The sequence below is a fragment of the Aspergillus stella-maris genome, assembly GCF_047715825.1.
Source record: "Aspergillus stella-maris strain CBS 113639 unplaced genomic scaffold BDV14scaffold_27, whole genome shotgun sequence".
In the NCBI taxonomy this organism is placed as follows: Eukaryota; Fungi; Ascomycota; class Eurotiomycetes; order Eurotiales; family Aspergillaceae; genus Aspergillus; species Aspergillus stella-maris.
Genome location: NW_027396821.1, coordinates 304157 through 321445, shown reverse-complemented (window position 1 = coordinate 321445; position 17289 = coordinate 304157). Strand labels below are relative to the sequence as shown.

The window sequence follows — 17289 nt, the reverse complement described above, 5'->3', positions numbered from 1 at the left end:
CCTCCCTGGCAAACTCGACGCCCCTCCTCCGAGACTCGACGCTCGTCTCGTGCGTCGCAGCGAGGATACTAACGTTTGGGCCGAACGCGACGCGGTCGCCGATTGTAATGAGCGAGCAGTCGAGCATTGTGGTGCTGGAATTTGTTAGTTCTGCTGAACGCGCATATACCTATCACCTGCGCGCTTCCGCTTCAATTGGAAGTGAATAATAAAGAGGTCACCTCTTACTTGAAATTCGCGTAGAACCCATCGCCAACCTTGATATTACACCCGTAATCAACCATCAGCGGGGGCTCTATGAACGCGCCCTTTCCCGCCGACCCTAGCAGTTGTCTGAGGAGATCATCACGCTGGCCCGTGAGATCCTCGAGCGAGATGTCATCGCGGATAGGCGCATTGTATTTTGACATGAGCTTGCGGGCTCGGAAGCGGCTTTGCGTGAGCTCTGGGGCCAGGGGGTCGTATCTATAGTTGGTGTTTATCAGTCAAAAAATCAAGATAGATTGTTTGTTTGTTCGTCTGCATGGTCTGTCCTAGGTGGCAACTTACAGCATCCCGGATATCATACGTTCGTACTGCTCGCACCAGGGTACATTGTCTAGCGATTTGGCGGCTGTGATGAGCTCCGGGTTCTTTTCCTTGCATGGCTCCATTGTTAATGAGTAGCGACCAGACGTTTAAAAGAGGCCAGGTAGGCTATCAGATTTGACAGTAAATTGAGAATATTCTCTGTGCCGGATGACGCCTGTAGTTATTCGATGGTATAATTACACAATGACCACCGGGCCGGTGATCTCATTGACCCACCGCGGCTATTATCTCGACAGGATAGGTTAGTGTTGAAGATCAATTTTGGGTCGAATGAGTGGTTATTGGTGGAAGTAGCTTGCCCCCAGCTGCTCTGTGTACGATACGGAGCATGAAAGGCTGGCTGTACGTGGCCTGGGCCACGTTGACCTGCAGAATGAGCCAGTTTCCATTTGAATATCATCCTCACGACCTGAAAGGTTCAAACCTACGTATCCTGCCACTATTGTTCTCATTGTTACCTAATGACAATCTAAGTTGATTGCGGGGCGTACATGTGAGGGAGGGGCTCCTGCGGACAACATAATTCCTTTCTTGATAGCCTGGGTGTAGCACACCACACAGTAGGACTACTATTACTTGTTGATTTTCTCTCATTTCACCTTCATATCAAAACTCCGAGTATCGAGAGGACTCGCCAGTTTGAGCCTCGTATCACCTAAGCACTAACGCTAACCATGTCCAACTACGCTCGCGAACAATGGTGGAAAGAGGCGGTCGTGTATCAAGTATATCCGGCAAGCTTCAAACGCAACACCTCCGTGGATGGAGCTAATGGATGGGGTGACGTGTCTGGCATAACGGAAAAGGTTCCCTATCTAAAGTCCTTGGGCGTTGATGTTGTTTGGTCCAGCCCCAGTAAGTTTTCCAGGTGGCCAAGCAACCTACCCGATCATTACACACAAACATAGTGAACCTGACACCATTCATATTCAACCAGTTTACAAGTCTCCGCAAGTCGACATGGGCTACGACATCGCAGACTACAAATCCATTGACCCGCGATACGGCAGCCTATCAGACGTGGATCTCCTGATCAAAACACTCCGCGATCACAATATGAAACTCATGATGGACCTGGCGGTGAATCATACATCAGACCAACACGCCTGGTTCATCGAGTCTGCCACCTCTAAGGACTCGCCGAAACGCAACTGGTACATCTGGAGGCCAGCAAGAGGCTTCGACGCTGTCGGGAATCCAATACCCCCGAACAACTGGGCGCAGATTCTGGGTGATGCGAACAGTGCATGGGCCTGGCATGAGCCGACGCAAGAGTTCTATCTGGCCTTGCATACACTGGAGCAGGTTGACCTGAACTGGGAGAATCCGGAAGTTCGCGCTGCTGTCTACGATGTGAGTTTCCTAGCGATCATTAAGGTAGCTAGCTGGACTAGACAACGTTTTCTTCTAGAAACCGTATTCCGTCTTCCATCCTTCTAGCTAGTAGACTTGCTAACATATATTCATTCCAGGTCATGGCATTCTGGCTGAATCACGGAGTTGCCGGGTTCAGAATGGACGTGATTAACCTGATTTCCAAAGACCAGTCTTTCCCCAACGCCCCAGTCATTGAACCATCCTCAAAGTACCAGCCCGGTGAACGATTCTTCACAAATGGGCCACGCTTCCACGAATTTATGCATGAGATGTACGACACCGTTCTGTCCAACTACGACACAATCACCGTCGGGGAAACCGCCTACGTCACTGACATGCAAGAGATTATCAAAACGGTAGGCTCTACAGCAAAAGAACTGAACATGGCCTTCAACTTCGACCACATGGAGATCGCAGACGTCAAAACCAAAGGAGAATCCAAGTGGAGCTTGCGCAACTGGAAGCTGCCAGAGCTCAAGGGCATTATCTCGCGGTGGCAGAACCAAATGAAGGAGTGGGATGGTTGGAACGCGATCTTTCTCGAATGCCACGACCAGGCGCGGTCACTCTCCCGTTTCTTAAACGATACAGATGAATTCAGAGAACAGGGGGCGAAGCTGCTCGCGCTTCTAGAGACGACGCTTGGCGGGACCATCTATATCTACCAGGGGCAGGAGATTGGCATGCGGAATTTCCCCTTGCATTGGGAGCCTGAGACAGAATACAAGGATATCGAGTCTGTCAACTTTTGGAAACGATCGAAGGAGCTTTACCCTGTCGGATCTGAGGAGCTTGGAAGGGCTCGGCGACTCTTGCAGAAAAAGGGAAGAGACCACGCCCGCACTCCGATGCAGTGGACTGTTGCCCCGAACGCGGGGTTCACAGTCCCTGGTGCAACGCCTTGGATGAGGATTAATGAAGACTATGAGACCATTAATGTCGAGGCGCAAATGTCCTTCCCGTTGCAGTCCACAGGCAAACTGTCGGTTTGGCAATACTGGCAGCAGGCCTTGGAGTACCGGAAATTGCACAAGGATGTCTTTGTCTATGGTGACTTTGAGGAGCTAGATCACGACAACGAGAAAGTATTCGCTTACATTAGAACTAGTTCGAAAACCAAAGAGGGCGGCAGGTGGCTTGTTGTAATGAACTGGACGGCTGGCGCGGTTGAGTGGACGCCTCCTTCAGGTGTCCATATCGCGTGCTGGGTGTCTTCTACTCTGCATACTGCCTCGCTTACCAGTGACCAGTCGATCATAACGCTTCAAGCCTATGAAGGTATCCTCGGTCGCTGTACTTGAGCGAGATTGAAATGAGTGTAGATGATTTAGGTCTCTAAAAGAGGGAAATGGCACCTACCTAGAGATTGCAGTGTGCCGTCAATAATTCTCTCCACCTAAGCTAGATAATGACGCAAACCCTGTAATTTGTTATGCATATCTTGCTGCTGCGTAGCAATTCACTATAATTCAAACTCATCTAGGTTGCGCCTTTGTGGCAGAATTTGTTCCTGAGGGGGTTCTATCCACCAGTGCAGGCAACAATGACCAAATACTAGGTGTCAGACTGTGGAACAACTCACGGCAGCATGAGTCGGTCAGTAAAGAGGACAGAAGGGCAGAAGAAAATCAGCCACAGTCGTATGACCAGGTGGCCTATGGCGCTGTCAAGTCTGGCTCGCGGCAGGACGCGGACAATTAGGGTTTTGCATGCCGTCACCTACACGCCTCCATGCACTCACTTCACCTAGGTGCGCCAGCTCATCATCAAATTATCCTTCACTCTACATTTTCAATGTCTACCTGAGTACCATCTACCTGAAGCTCTCAAGGAGAAGCAATCTACGATCACCTAAACCGCTTAACAACGCACATCACACTCACCAACTCATTCCATTCCATCCCATTCCATTCCGCCCAATCCACCCATCATCTCACGAATCCAACCAAAAAAGACCAAAATGTCTCTCTCTTACACCCCCGTCGGCGACCCCGAAGGCACCGAATTCAGCTACAGCCGGTTAAACCACGACAACGACGAACACCCCCAACTCGTCTCGAAGATCGAAGCATGGGCCACAAAACCCGAAGATTCAAAGGGCGCAGACCCCCGCATAGTCGGCCTCCGCATAACATACCACGGCGGATCTCGGAGCGGAATATTCGGCGAGAGCGACGGGCCCAAACATACCATTGAGCTGGAGAAGGGGGAGCGAATCATTAGTTTAAAAGTGTACGGGTTCTTGATCAGTTATGCGATTTTCGGGTTCTGTTTCGCTACGGATCGTGGACGGGTCCTTAGTGTTCCTGAGAAGGGGCCGAGTTTTGTCATGGCGCTAGATGTGCCTGTTGCGAGTGGGTTATTGGTGGGCATAGGCGGGTATCTGGATGACTGGAGTCATGACTGGGATGTTGTTATAGGCTTTGGGTTCTATTTCTTGAATTCGCCGGCCTTTTTGCATGTTGATTTCGAGTATCTCTCTGAGCCAGATCCGAATGCGATTCAGGCGCGGGTGCTGGAGAGTATTGAGAAGGATAATACGCATGGGGAGGAGAGCCAGAATGTCTCTATTGATCGGACGGAGAAGCTAGAGAATACGGCGGATACGGACGAGAGTTGGGCGGATGGGTTCGGCGTGAACGTTACTGTCTCCATGACGATTTTTAACGTCGTTGGTAAAGACGATACGACCTCTTGCAAGACGAGCACGCAGACGCTGCAGTCAACATCATACAAAGAAGCCCACGACGTTTCTTGGTCTGGACAGGTTACTGTTCCGCCGCACAAGCATTATGTTATTGATTTGGTGTACTACGAGGGTGCAGTCAATGTGGACTACAAGGCGAAGGTCAAATATGTGACGCCGATAGGGGAGGAAGTCAAGTGGATAGAGACGGGGACGATGAGGGGTGTTTCGCGCGGGGCGGCGGTCGTCAGCACCAAAGATGTTACGAGCCAGGACAAGGTGAAGAAGATGATTGGGGATATAGAAAGACAACTTACGCTAAGGCAGGTGTCGCCGAATACAAGGCCGAAGAAGGGCGGTAGTAAGAAGAAGAATGGGGAGAAGCAGGAGAAGCAGGAGGGAGATTGAGCAGTCTGAGTGGGTTGGTGGTCGTCGAAGGTGGAAACCTCTCTGACTGGCTTGGGGGGATGATGAAAATGTTTATTAGTTGATCTTTGAATTCTATAAATCATCTGTATTGCGAGCCTCTCAGGGATTTCATCAATCTAGATCTGTTGGAAAGATATCCTTTCCCCGATGATTAAGGGGATTATGTCGTGGCTGTGCATCTTTCCTTGTCGGTTGGTCTTTATCGTCCTGCAAGGCTTAAAGACTGCGCGAAGATATGGACTTACTGCAGATTCATCCAGTGCCGCGGCTGCCTTGGTACAAGGCGTCTTTTTAACCGGATGCTGTACTTTACCGGTAGTGTCCACGCCCCGAACGAACAGTATCAATGAGAATGAGAACAACAAGTGTGTCTGGGAACAGTACGGAGTACGCTGAGTTCTACTTTGTTTTGGCTCCACATGCCGAGTCTATACATTCATGCTGATGGATTTGGGCATCCCAAATGGTATTACATACTCGTCACTTTGAAGGAACAGTAACATTCGAGCCAAGTGTATTTCCCTATACCTAGATTTACACATAACCCTCATCAGCCACCCACCTCAACCTTGTGAACAACCCCAACCCCCTCACTCGGGTTAATCAAGCCATTGTTGACAAAGTAAGATAGTTCCAATAATCCGCCTGAGTACCCTCACCGTCAACAGCGGCATAGCCTGAGAACTTGGCCGTCCAGTACGCACTACCGCGGGTGTACTGCGCGAACGCATACAAACCAGTATTCAGCGCCTTCTGCCTCCCCGCAAATGTATTCTCGAGTTCCGCCTGGATCGACCGCTCGCCGATGAACAAAGGGAATTTCCCATCCCCAGCCGCGGCTTCTACATCCTGGCAGATGTACTCGGTAATGTTAGCCCCGGAGGCGCTCCGGCCGCCGAAATAATAGTTGTGAACATCCATTACAATATTTGCGTCGGAGGGGAGCTTCGACGACCAGTAGGATTCAGGACGGAAGGAGCCCTGGAACATAATTGAGATTTCGGGATTCACGGCCCTGACTTTGTTGTTGACGGCGAGGATGTATTCGAGGACCCAAGCCGCTCCGTTGTCCGTTAGGGCAGCGGGGAAGCCAAAGGAAGCGATGTTGTCAACTGGCTCGTTGATCGGAGCAATGGTGTAGGATGCCGGGTCGCCAGATCGATTCTGCACGTAGTCAATCACGGCATCGATGGTTTGCAGGGAGTACTAGTAAGCGGTTTGATTGTTAAACCAGCCGAAGTGGCCAGAGGCCTCGCCAAAGGGCATCCCGTTCACCCCGCCGGGAAGCGAGTGCACATCGAGAATTATGTGCATTTTGTGTTTCGCAATCGCATACGTGGCGATGTTCTTGAGGAAGCTAACCTGATTGCCGCTGTACAGCTGCGATCCGGGGACGTCAACCCAGGCAGCGTAGGTGGTTGGGATGCGGAGTGTGTTGATTCCCGCACTCGCCAGCTTGTCAATGTCGCTTGTAGTGATGTATGTTGCATATCTGCGCTCGAGGATCGGACCGCATTGGCTCCCTTGGTTTGCACAGGGACCCCATTCATCCTCAGCGCTTTTGGAGTGTCATTGTTCATAGAGAGGCGATATCACGGTGACGTGTGTGCAGTCTTCGCTCATTGACCTTCCTTGCGCGAGGGGGCCGGTGACCATGTCTAGTTGCGACGGTAGCTGCGGGCATTTGCTTGCTGGGCTGCGGCAGTCGAGGGGGCCGTTCTCTGCCCAGGATGAGACTGGCTCGGGTGCGTGGAGGCGCTTCGCCGTGGCATAGGGAATGCCGCGGGCGTGGAGGAGGCCTTGGTGTAGGTTTACTTGAATTGGACCGTCCGGGAGGTGGAGAACTGTTCCTTGGTCATTCGTGGCCATTGTTAGTAGAGCTTCTGAACACTGGGTGGGTAGGCAGTGAAGATCTGCAAATCTACAGCAAGCTATCGAATTTATGGGAGTGCCGGTAGTGACCTAGAGGGGTGGGTTGATAAATGATTCCATTGGCTCGGCTTCATCCTGAGAAACCGAGCAGACCATATGAAGCCGTCACTGCTCAACTGGTTATACTACAACATTGAAAGACCCCTATCTTGATGGGATAGTTCAATGCTCATACGTACAAAGAAAGAAGATCCGCAACTAGATGATTTGCTCGGCAGAAGTGCTATACTAGTTTGGGACGGCCATTTACGGTTTGCTCTCAGGCAACGGTGGGTACATCGACACAACAGAGTCAAGACATAGAAACTGGCATTCCTTGAAAGGATTCGAATAAAAGGGTGCTGAAGCACCTGGAACTTACAAGGATGGAGTTGTACTAGAGTTGTAATCCAGACCATGGCAAATGTCACTGGGAATGGGCAGTCGAGCGGCGAACAAGACAGGAAGAACAGGCTCTTCTGCTTAATCGACACGCCACTCCTTATCCTCATATATGACTCATATGTTAGCACTAAGCTATGATTGCAGACCAGTGCACCTTCCAATTCCCTTGACAAAGAACCTTTAAAGATACCGTCAACACCATGCACATCACTCCCATCTCACGCTACAGCAACGAGATCCTGGCCATAACTCGCCAAAACAACCTCGCCGCCCTAGAGAACTTCATCCAGCAAAAGCGCGAAACAGACGCAAACTACACCCCGCCCCTCCACGACCTCCTCCAAGCCGCCACAGACTGCCGAGCACCCGAAATCGCAGCCTACTGTCTAGAGAATGGCCAGAAGGCATCCGGCGGCATAATGACATCCGTCGTGACCAACAGCTCCTTCGCCGTCTACCGCCTACTCATCGAATACAAGGCAGTCAACATCAATTACTACGTAGGCTGGTACGGCGACATCCTAGGCACAAAGGCCCACAGCAATGAATTAGACTGGGTGAGATTCTGCCTTGCGCACGGCGCAGATCCGAATCTCAACAAGGTGCATGACAATATAACCGCGCTTGCGTGTGCGGTTTCCACGGGGAACTTGGAGATGGTGGAGTTGATGCTGAGGCACGGAGCAAAGATAGAGGGGAGTGGCGCGATTGTCATGGCGGCAATTGAGAACAATATGGAGATGTTGAGATTTCTTCTGGATCGGGGCGCTGATATTGATGAGGTTGGGATTGAAGGACCAGCCGGTGATGAGTGCTATGAGGATATGGGAAGTGCTCTCCATCAGGCCGCTACGGAGGGATACACGGAGATGGCGCTTTTTTTGATCGATGCAGGAGCCAATATCTATCTCAAGGATCTTCTGGGACGCACGGCTGAAGACCTCGCGAGTGAAAAGGGCCATGCGGAGATCCTTAGTGCTCTACGTCGGAAATTGGGTGCCGTGAAGGAGTGACTTTGGATCAGCTGTCTACTGTCCTTTAGACAGTCCATTCTTTTTGAGCGGGCAATTCGAGTCGACAATGATATCGGTGACCAGCAGCTGCACGCCGATAAGTCTTATTTCACAGGACAGATCAAGGCGAGAATCACCATATAGAGCGCTTCTCAAAATACACCTCCCCGTCCTCTCCCACTCGCTTCTTCATTGTTCTGAGCAGATCAGCCGGTACATGCCACGACAAAGATTCTCCAATGTTCAGAACCCAACGCCATATCCGTTTGTGTTTATTCTCCTTCACGTCTCCCACTCGTATAACCGGCACCCCTGGCATCCACTCAGGGCTCAACAGGCGGAATTCAATAGCGCGGTCATCACGAGGCTGGCTTTGCCATGGTTCGGGAGGCGGTCCGTTTGCCTGGAAATCAAGGTGCTACTCACCACTGTCTACATTGGCTAGTGTTAGATGCAATCTTCAAGAAGAGGTATGGGTACTGAATCGAAGAAGTTTTGTGGAGTTGGAAATCATTGAGAATCTAAAGTCCTCTAATATAGCATGATTGAATCGAAAGTAACGACGTGGGTATGGGTATAAGAATCATCCGTCGCTGAGCTGAGCTGAAACAAACTGGAAGGGACATCATCCGTCGCCTATCTTAGGAGTGAGGCCGTCCGTCCAACACGTGAATCATGAAAGAAAGTCCCCATTATCTCCTCCGCCTATTCCTTAAATAGAAAAGAAGAAATGATAGGTCAACCTTCTAAATGCAAAGATGAATGGAGAAGAAAAATCAGGCAACCCTCTCAACCTTCTCCTCGCTCGCCTCGGCATCGCTGCTGGAGCGACCGTTCTTCGCCTTGTGCTCGAGGTAGCTCGCGCGACGAACAGCCTCATCCTCAACATCGTCAAGCTGGCGCAGGAGCTCGCCGTGCTTGCCGTACATGTGCGGCTCGTCCTTGGCGGTCTTGACCAGGGAGAAGACAGACTTGGTCTTGCGGAAGATGCGGTCCATTTCTTCGAGACTGCGGTAGGCGGTTTCAGGGTAGAAGAAGTAGGTCACTGGGAAGATAAAGGCGTTGCTAGATGACCGTTAGCAATGTGTGAGAGGTTAGATAGAGGAAGTGGAACATACATAACAGCGAAAATGATGTAGGTCTGGTAGCCGATGTCGTTGAAGCAAACAGGGGTGATCATGACGACCATGAAGTTGAAGATCCAGTTGGAAGATGTGGAGAGGGCGTTTGCCGGGGCGCGGATCTTCAATGGCACAATCTCAGCGGGGTACAGCCAGGTCATACCGAGCCAACCGATGGCGAAGAAAGTGTTGAAGACGAATAGAAAGACAATCACAGCAACGTTTGCCGAGTCGGTGCCGGCGCTTGCTGTACCAGCGAGAATTGCCATGGAGATGGACATGCCCGCGGCACCGAAGAGCATGAGCGTGCGACGACCGAATTTCTCAATTGTGAAGACGGCAATCCAAGAGGCAATGAAGTATTCCGTTCCGTTGCAGGCGGCGATAAGACGAGAGTTGGTAAGGTTCATACCCAATTGGTCCTCAAGCACAACGGGAATATAATAGGTGATGAGGTTGATACCAGAGATCTGTTGGAAACACTGGTTGACGAAGGCGAGGACGGTACGGTGGAAGTGGCGGTCTTCACCGTTGGTGAACATGTCCCGGAAGGAGCCAGCGGACATTTCGAGAACAGTAGCCTTGATGGCAGTGAACTCGGTCTGAATAGCGTGGGGTTCGGTTCCGTCGCCGAGGAGAGCACCAAGGACTTCACGGGCTTCGTCTTCGCGGCCCTTGAGGACGAGCCAGCGAGGGGACTCGGGGAGGAACATGACGAAGCCGAGGATGATGGCGGCGAAGAAGATCTGGAAGGCGAGGGGGAATCGCCAGGCGACTTCGTTGGGGTCGGCGAATAGAAGACCAAAGTCGATCCAGTATGAAATTGTGATACCGCAAGTAATCATGGCGCCTTCAATCATGACGAGCTGTCCGCGCTTGTTGGCTTTGCAGCACTCGGATTGCCAGGTGGGGACGGTAGAAGTGTTCATTCCGTTGCCTGTTTGTATTAGTAGATATTTCGAAAGTGGAGGAGAATCGACATACCGAAACCGGTGACGAGACGTCCAACAATGAACTGCGCAAGGTCGTACGAGGTACACTGCAGAAGAGCACCAATGACCATGATGAAGGATCCAACAAAGATAGTCTTGCGTCGACCGAGCCAGTTTCCAACCCAGATAGTCGGAATCGAACCCGCGAAGCATCCCAAGTTGTAAGCAGCGACGACAACACCTGGTCATGTTAGAAGGTTGCGCATAGCTGGTGTTTTGTGTTAGACATACCCTGACGAGTGGACTGAGAGCTCTGTTGAGCTTGAGTCAAGCTGTCCCAGTATTCACCGTTGGTAGCAATGGTAGGAAAGTACTTGATGAAGGATTGCAGGGTCAGGAGACCACCGGTGACACCCTGGTCGTAACCGAAGAGCAAAAAGTCCATACCGGCGATAACACCGATAGCGATCTGAAGGGCCTGGCCCTGGAGGCCCAAGTAGCTGCGAGCCATGATGAGAGCTTGGCTGCCGCAGCAGTCTCAGGTGAAAGAAGAAACAGGAGGATAAGAAGAGACTCAATTCCGGTAAGGGACCAAGGAATCGAGAGCTCGGCAGGGGTAGAAGAGAAGAGAGGAAGGAGGATGAAAGAAAAAAGAGAAAGATCAACGGCGGTTGCACGAGGAAGCGGAAGGCTTTTAAAGAGGCTCAGGAACGCGGCCATGGTCAACAGGCTCAACGAGTCAACACTCCGCCGGCCATTCATCTGGCAGACTGTAAAGGTAGCATCCAGCAGACCCACATTGACTCCGGATCTGGCTTTCTCCAGGTCGAGGGAATATTGAGGGACACACCTCTCCAGCTTTGAGCTCAATTTCCAATTGGCTGCGGGAACCCACTCCGTCAGGTGCTCTTTGGCCCAGTGACGTTGATAGGCCGAATGAGGCCAAGTGCCTGGGGAATAGCCATCAATGCCGTCATGCACTAGCCTGTTTTGGACAACCCGGGCAAGACCACAAGGATGCGGTTGTTGGCTTCTGAGCGGGTTTAGCTGGACTTTTGGGTATTCTCCGGTGTCAGTCAGAGACTCAAAGACTAGACTCGTTTTTACTGTTAAAGTGTTGATCGCTTGGTCTAGAAATGTCGCGCAAGGGATACTATGCAGTTCGCGTGGCAGTCGCGTGGTGCTGAATCAAGGGATGGAACAGCAATGGATGCAAGTAATCGAGACTCGATAGACTCAAATTGAATGTTGCCTCTGTTGTTCATCTAGAAAGAGCTCAAAATCCTGATATCTGGTCACGAGCGGAAGTGCGAGCGGGTTGCCACCTCCTTGTCTCGACCGATACAGGCCGAGGGCACTCTCCGTTCTCCGACTCTCCGCCTCCGGACTGAGCAGAATCCGGGGACTGGGGATTGGAGACTGGAGTAGAGCAATTACGTACGGACCCGGTTTTTCTATCTTTCTGGGGATGAACCAACTTCAACAGAACTGCATTTATAACAACTCTTTAGTCTTTATAGCTTCAAGATGTCTGTCACTTTCAGTCGCACAGTCCATGCACAAACTCATTTTCCCGAAGAAGGCCCAATGGTCGCGGCCAAGGCCGTAGAATTATCGTGACATTGTTGGATCTCGCAATCCTAAAATCGACCGTCCCAGTCGTCCCCACCACTCACGACAACCACCACAACACAATCCAGATCATTTCCACCACGTCACTGCAAACTGCATCATGTGCTTGACGCAAGGGGGCTTCCAGAACAACTTAAATCTAGACTACTATTGTAAGAGAAAAAAAAATGTTTCTTCTTTGTTGTTTATTTCTGTTGTACCACAGACCAAAGACGAAGGATCGGATTGCCTCACGCCGAGCCTCTAGCAGGGATACGCCGCCACGACAAGACTCCCAAGCATTTCCAAGACCTCTTCAACAAATGCCCAGCTCAAGCCAAGTTTGTCTAATGATCCTTGGTATCGGGATGCCGATATAATAAAGGATCAATTTTATGTAGTTGAAGAAGTGAACCAATTCGATTCAATAAGAATATTGTTAGAGAAATGAAGCCATTCGTAAGTCTGAGTCTACTCCAGATTCCGATCGGCACCCCAGGCCGCGCCCCTCAATGGCTCCAGACTCAGAGTCCAGCCTGGCACTATCCCACTCCACAGTCCAACTCTCCGGAGTAAGTCTAACCGCAACACCGGCTGCAATCTTTACCCGGATCGTACTTGCTATGCCCTCTCCAGTTAGATCTGCGCCTTTTTCGATACCCCTCGTCGAATCGCAGTGCTTTGAGCCCTTTCCTTCGGCGCCCTCGGCAGTCGCTTCGCCACGCTTCTGCCTCGACTCTCCAGCCTGTCTGACCACCTTCTGGCGTTTCGGCTGCGTCCGAGCCGATGCTGGTGGCCTTGTCCGCGGGTTACTGCTTTTGGCCTTTCCGGTGTTACAGCCGTTGCTTCCATTCGCTTGTTGCACTGCTGACTCCTATCGCGTCGTGTCGCATCGCGTGCTTGGACCGTTTCCCGTGTCAATTGGTCCTCGTCAATTAATGACTCGCAGAATGGTTAAACGTGATTCCGCCTGTTTCGCTTGAGTTCAGCCTCTGTCTGTGCCCTCTGCGGCGCTCTGCCCCTCAATCGATGGCCCCCTTGCATTCCGTAAGTGGCACAGTGCCACTCAGCACTAAATCTCAGTCTCAGCCCAGATTCAAGCCATCGTGAGATGGAACCTCAAGTGGCGTCTGCAATGCATTCTGCGCCCTACAACTGCACAAATACCCAAGAATGAGAGATGGGATGCATAATCTATCTGGCGCCACGCGAACTCTCGAATCAACCCAGCAAACCCGATGCAAGGGATGGGGTATGCAAGCAGGTATGCAGGCAGGTATGCACTATGCAGCTATGGGCCGATCTGGCTCTGGCTCAGTCTCAGCTTTCGGACCACGCCATTCCTGATTCCATCCCGTTCTAAGCGTTACTGTCTGTTCCGAGACTGCCCCGACTTCCCGTCTGTTCACTTCCAATTCCCAACTTACACTCCCGTCGGGCCCCAAGATCGAACGTTGTTGGCCCGAGTATATCTGCATAACAACCTCCTACGTATCCCGCCCGTAGTCATCGACATCATCCGCATGCCAGATCGCCAGTACTGGAAACGCACGCGATGATCATCCGAGCCCGACAACGCTGCGCCAGGCTTAAGTTGCCTAACGGGTAGTCTCGGAAAGCCGAACATTCGCCGTGGGCCGTGGACTGCCCGCTTCTCCAGACTCAGTCTCCAACCTCCGTATCCATATCTTGTTCCCCGACTCGGCGGCTTCACTACATCATTCATTGGACTACTTGGTACTTACTTTCCGGCGGGGCTCGTCCCGTCTTAGGTTGCGGTTCGGCGAGTGCACCTAAACTGCGCACGGCTACTCACCAAACTTCCGCATACGTAGCGCTGCACATCAAGCGCAGTCTACTGTGGATATTGGGGTAGATACCTCGCCTACGTAATGTAGAGATCTTGGCTACCGTGACATAATGCGATGCTACTCGTGGTTGAGAACTCGAGATTCAGGTGCGCTATTATCTTCCGGTGTCCGTCTGTCTGTCCGCTGTAGGTGGGAACTCTATTCTTCAGTGTCCCGTATCACTCAGGGGCCCGGTTGCTTTAAATTTTGCTTCTTTCTACAAACTCCTTGACTATCTGCATGGGATACTTTTTCATTTCATACTCCCCTTTGTAGGTAGTTTATTCGGACTAGTGAGGAAATGTATTCGAATGCAGAGCGTCGGCCCGTATCCCTCCTCCCCCGCGAACTGGAATCGCATCGGATATCCCCCTCGCTCCCCACGGCCCACCTCACCGCTCGGAAGCTGGAATGATGATAACAAGAAGGTAATCATAGCCAAGGCCTTCCCGGTTTGCGAATCGCGGGATTCCAGGGTTTGGGGCACGGATGCCCGAGATCGTCGGTCTCGGTGGTGCGCCGGTGCGGTGACATCATTAAGTTGATATCGCGGATCTACACATGATGGCATCGTCAAGTTGTAGCATGTGGTTTTGGTGATATCTGGGCTCGTCATGTCTTGCGGGGGGAGATGACTACTCTATATTTATTGGTTGGGTCGTCGGTGTAGTCCATCGGGCGTTTTAAGGTTGTTTGCCCTGCGCGATATATATTCCCGTCGCTCTTTGAGTTTTCAACGCTATGACCTGGTAGTACCCCCATGGCATCGGGACGAGGTAGTAGTATTCTAGGTAGCCCCAAGAAACATATTTAGTTAAAAGAGAATATATATTGAGCGAAAAAGGCAGAAAGTGGATATTTGCTACAAAAGGCCGAACAGATGGGCAGAGCATGGTACTGTACAGATTAATCTCTACCCCGAACAAGAGAGAGGCTATCCGACGTACCTCGCACCTCGCACCTCCTCCATCGCACTGGCCAAGATCCCATCGCAAAGGGAAGGCGCGACGTCTAGCTGGACATCGGTTGCTCTTTCATTGCGAGTGATTGCTCAATATAGATCTGGGGAGGAAGGCGCGACCGCTAGGTACTTTAGGTAGGTTCAGCTTCGCTCTTTCCTACTCTGAATAGGAAAGGGCAGGCTTGCATCGCACCTTCCTCCTTATGATGGCTGGAGGTTCAGCATAGAAGGAAGGAATAACCTTCAGGTGTTGGTCGCTCTTTCCGTACGTGAGGCTACGTTTAGTAGGTAGGGATATGAGGAGAGAAGCGTGTCTGATGATATTCTGCGGACATCGAAATTAAGGTAGAGCATCATATAACAAAGTAAAACCTGTTTCTTTCAACAAGGTTCCATAACTCAGTTGGTTAGAGTGGCGTGCTAATAGCGAACTATAGCTTCCGCCCTTCCGGGTAACGCGCAAGTCGAGGGTTCGACCCCCTCTGGGACCATTTGTTTTTTCTTTTGGTGGACCTTTTTGCTCCCGCAACGCTGTTGCCATAGGGCAGGATTACTATTTTTCTTTTTAATTCCATGCTGTCCAGAAGAGGAATTCCTAATATCTAGGAAGCCACGAGCATCTACCCGACCCTTCACTAACAATGTCTGCAGATTGGGGTCCAGAACCTTGATATGTTGCCTGCAGCTTCCGAAGCGATCCTCCCCTCGGCATAATGCCATTGAATGCAATTCGCGAATGAAACTACTAGCGTCAGCAGGGTCGGCTTGTCAGCAGAAAGTTTCTGGTCTTCGAAAACAATAGGACCTTCAGCCCTGAAGGGAAATCGAGGCCGTATACGATGGCGGCTCGATATGGTAGTAGAATAAATGATAATGAAGGTCAACAAATGTCTATCTGAACGTAGTACTCAGTATGAAGCTGGTTCAATAACTAATTGTGTTGTTGTTGTGTTGATGGCAGACCTCCATATGGGAAGTCGCTCTATTGCGGCACGTGCTTCACCGCCTTGACAGCCCTAGCAAATGCTCCCATAACTTCAAACGGAGTCTCTAGCCCAAGCATCTCGTCTGGGTGGTCATGACTACACAGCCCAAAGCCGTAGGCTAGATTGCCCCCCGTGAACAATGACGTCCAGCACTGCCCAGCCTCTCTAGGATCGGGCTTTCAGTCTGCTGTCTGGTCCAGGAGTGATAAAACGAATAATTCGTCAGAGCCGAAAGACTCGGCCTTGACCTCTGACACTGTGAGCTCTCCTCTGCAAGGTCGTGGATTGCTATCAGCCACGAAAACTGCTCCAAGGTCTCGAGAATTTGGCCAAGGGCTCCCTTGACGTGAAGCATTGCCTGCTCGCTTTCCTCACCCGGTGGAAGCATTTGAATTTGGAACTCGTGCCCTGGCGCCAATTCCCTAGTTATTTGCTCGGGACATGTCTCATGTCTACCCTCTATGAGATACGGAACAAGCCGCTCCTTTACGGCACCAAGGGTCACCCTGCTAGAGCCTGATTGCTGGTGAATATAGCTCCCCAGCCTGCAAACTGACGCCCGGCCGAATATGCCCGTCGACGTCAAGAAAGACCACGCCAGTCAATCACGATTGCAACGGTTCCCCCGTGTGTGGACGCACTCTATGAGCCTCGCGGCCTTTTGCGATCAACAAGGCCTACCTCACTGAGGAAGCAATCTACCTACGGTCCCAACTAGACACCCTAGACACCGCGGAGTAACGGACGGTGAACAGTCCATATACTGTAATCGTCCATTCAGTTTCAAGATCTAGATTCGTGCACTCTTTATCTTGCCGTTCCCAGGCCGCCCTCCAAAAAATGACAAAAAACAAATGGTCCCAGAGGGGGTCGAACCCTCGACTTGCGCGTTACCCGAAAGGGCGGAAGCCATAGTTCGCTATTAGCACGCCACTCTAACCAACTGAGTTATGGAACCTTTGTTGAATCACGTGGAGTTTATTTGGCATTATAGCCCGGTGTTCATGGGCTCGGCAAGCATTTGGATGCTGCTGTTGGAGTCACAACATTTGTGCCTCTTGCCGATGAGGTTCTGGTATTCCATATAACCCATTGAATTCTTTTATTGGGGGTTTTTCATTTTCAATTGTTGTAGACCAGGTGTTCCGGCTTGCCTGTGATAAAGCGCATTTGAAGCCGTATGCAGTTATAGTACCTTAGGTCCATCCCGAACACTCACACTCAATTTGAGCAGTAGCCCGAGCATCAAACAGCCGAACATACAATATGACCCAGAATCGCCGAAGTGTAGAGTGACCTGAATACAGGAGACCCTGGTGAGACGAATGTGACATGACTGTGATACTCTGAGGCGTGCCTGTTCAACCCTTGCATATTCGGACCCACCGATCTCAACCACGAAAAGCTGACAGCAGA

General features: G+C 51.1%; 8 protein-coding genes and 2 non-coding genes across 10 annotated transcripts; 7 read left to right on the top strand and 3 right to left on the bottom strand.

Annotated features, from left to right (window-relative positions):
* Positions 1-1265: 1265 nt before the first annotated feature.
* Positions 1266-3269, top strand: BDV14DRAFT_200220 (glycoside hydrolase family 13 protein; the record flags this gene model as incomplete). Its single annotated transcript, XM_073773459.1, has 3 exons — positions 1266-1446; positions 1529-1944; positions 2064-3269. The coding sequence occupies 3 exons, from the start codon at positions 1266-1268 to the stop codon at positions 3267-3269; spliced, it is 1803 nt and encodes a 600-aa protein (XP_073628203.1).
* Positions 3270-3928: 659 nt separating this feature from the next.
* BDV14DRAFT_200219 (uncharacterized protein) lies at positions 3929-5062 on the top strand (the record flags this gene model as incomplete). The annotated part of the gene is made up of 1 exon (XM_073773458.1): positions 3929-5062. One exon carries the CDS (start codon positions 3929-3931, stop codon positions 5060-5062), a length of 1134 nt encoding a protein of 377 aa, XP_073628202.1.
* Positions 5063-5686: 624 nt separating this feature from the next.
* Positions 5687-6739, bottom strand: BDV14DRAFT_208839 (glycoside hydrolase superfamily; the record flags this gene model as incomplete). The annotated part of the gene is made up of 3 exons (XM_073775499.1): positions 5687-6289; positions 6359-6634; positions 6680-6739. The coding sequence occupies 3 exons, from the start codon at positions 6737-6739 to the stop codon at positions 5687-5689; spliced, it is 939 nt and encodes a 312-aa protein (XP_073628201.1).
* Positions 6740-7420: 681 nt separating this feature from the next.
* BDV14DRAFT_61269 (ankyrin repeat domain-containing protein) lies at positions 7421-8531 on the top strand. Its single transcript, XM_073777142.1, has one exon. It carries the CDS (start codon positions 7600-7602, stop codon positions 8410-8412), a length of 813 nt encoding a protein of 270 aa, XP_073628200.1. The 5' UTR covers positions 7421-7599; the 3' UTR covers positions 8413-8531.
* BDV14DRAFT_61268 (uncharacterized protein) lies at positions 8532-9072 on the top strand. Its single transcript, XM_073777141.1, has one exon. It carries the CDS (start codon positions 8652-8654, stop codon positions 8955-8957), a length of 306 nt encoding a protein of 101 aa, XP_073628199.1. The 5' UTR covers positions 8532-8651; the 3' UTR covers positions 8958-9072.
* On the bottom strand, positions 9073-11204 carry BDV14DRAFT_61280 (sugar porter family MFS transporter). Its single transcript, XM_073777143.1, has 4 exons — positions 10757-11204; positions 10518-10706; positions 9531-10470; positions 9073-9477 (listed from the first exon to the last, which is right to left on the bottom strand). The coding sequence occupies exons 1-4, from the start codon at positions 10974-10976 to the stop codon at positions 9189-9191; spliced, it is 1638 nt and encodes a 545-aa protein (XP_073628198.1). The 5' UTR covers positions 10977-11204; the 3' UTR covers positions 9073-9188.
* Positions 11131-11931, top strand: BDV14DRAFT_173473 (uncharacterized protein). Its single transcript, XM_073768742.1, has one exon. The coding sequence runs from the start codon at positions 11433-11435 to the stop codon at positions 11697-11699; it is 267 nt and encodes an 88-aa protein (XP_073628197.1). The 5' UTR covers positions 11131-11432; the 3' UTR covers positions 11700-11931.
* Positions 11932-12336: 405 nt separating this feature from the next.
* BDV14DRAFT_61247 (uncharacterized protein) lies at positions 12337-13186 on the top strand. The gene has a single exon (XM_073777140.1). It carries the CDS (start codon positions 12589-12591, stop codon positions 13057-13059), a length of 471 nt encoding a protein of 156 aa, XP_073628196.1. The 5' UTR covers positions 12337-12588; the 3' UTR covers positions 13060-13186.
* Positions 13187-15275: 2089 nt separating this feature from the next.
* BDV14DRAFT_t83 lies at positions 15276-15378 on the top strand. The gene has a single exon. It is a non-coding gene; the product is annotated as a tRNA-Ile (tRNA).
* Positions 15379-16728: 1350 nt separating this feature from the next.
* BDV14DRAFT_t81 lies at positions 16729-16831 on the bottom strand. Its single transcript has one exon. It is a non-coding gene; the product is annotated as a tRNA-Ile (tRNA).
* Between the last annotated feature and the right edge of the window lie 458 nt (positions 16832-17289).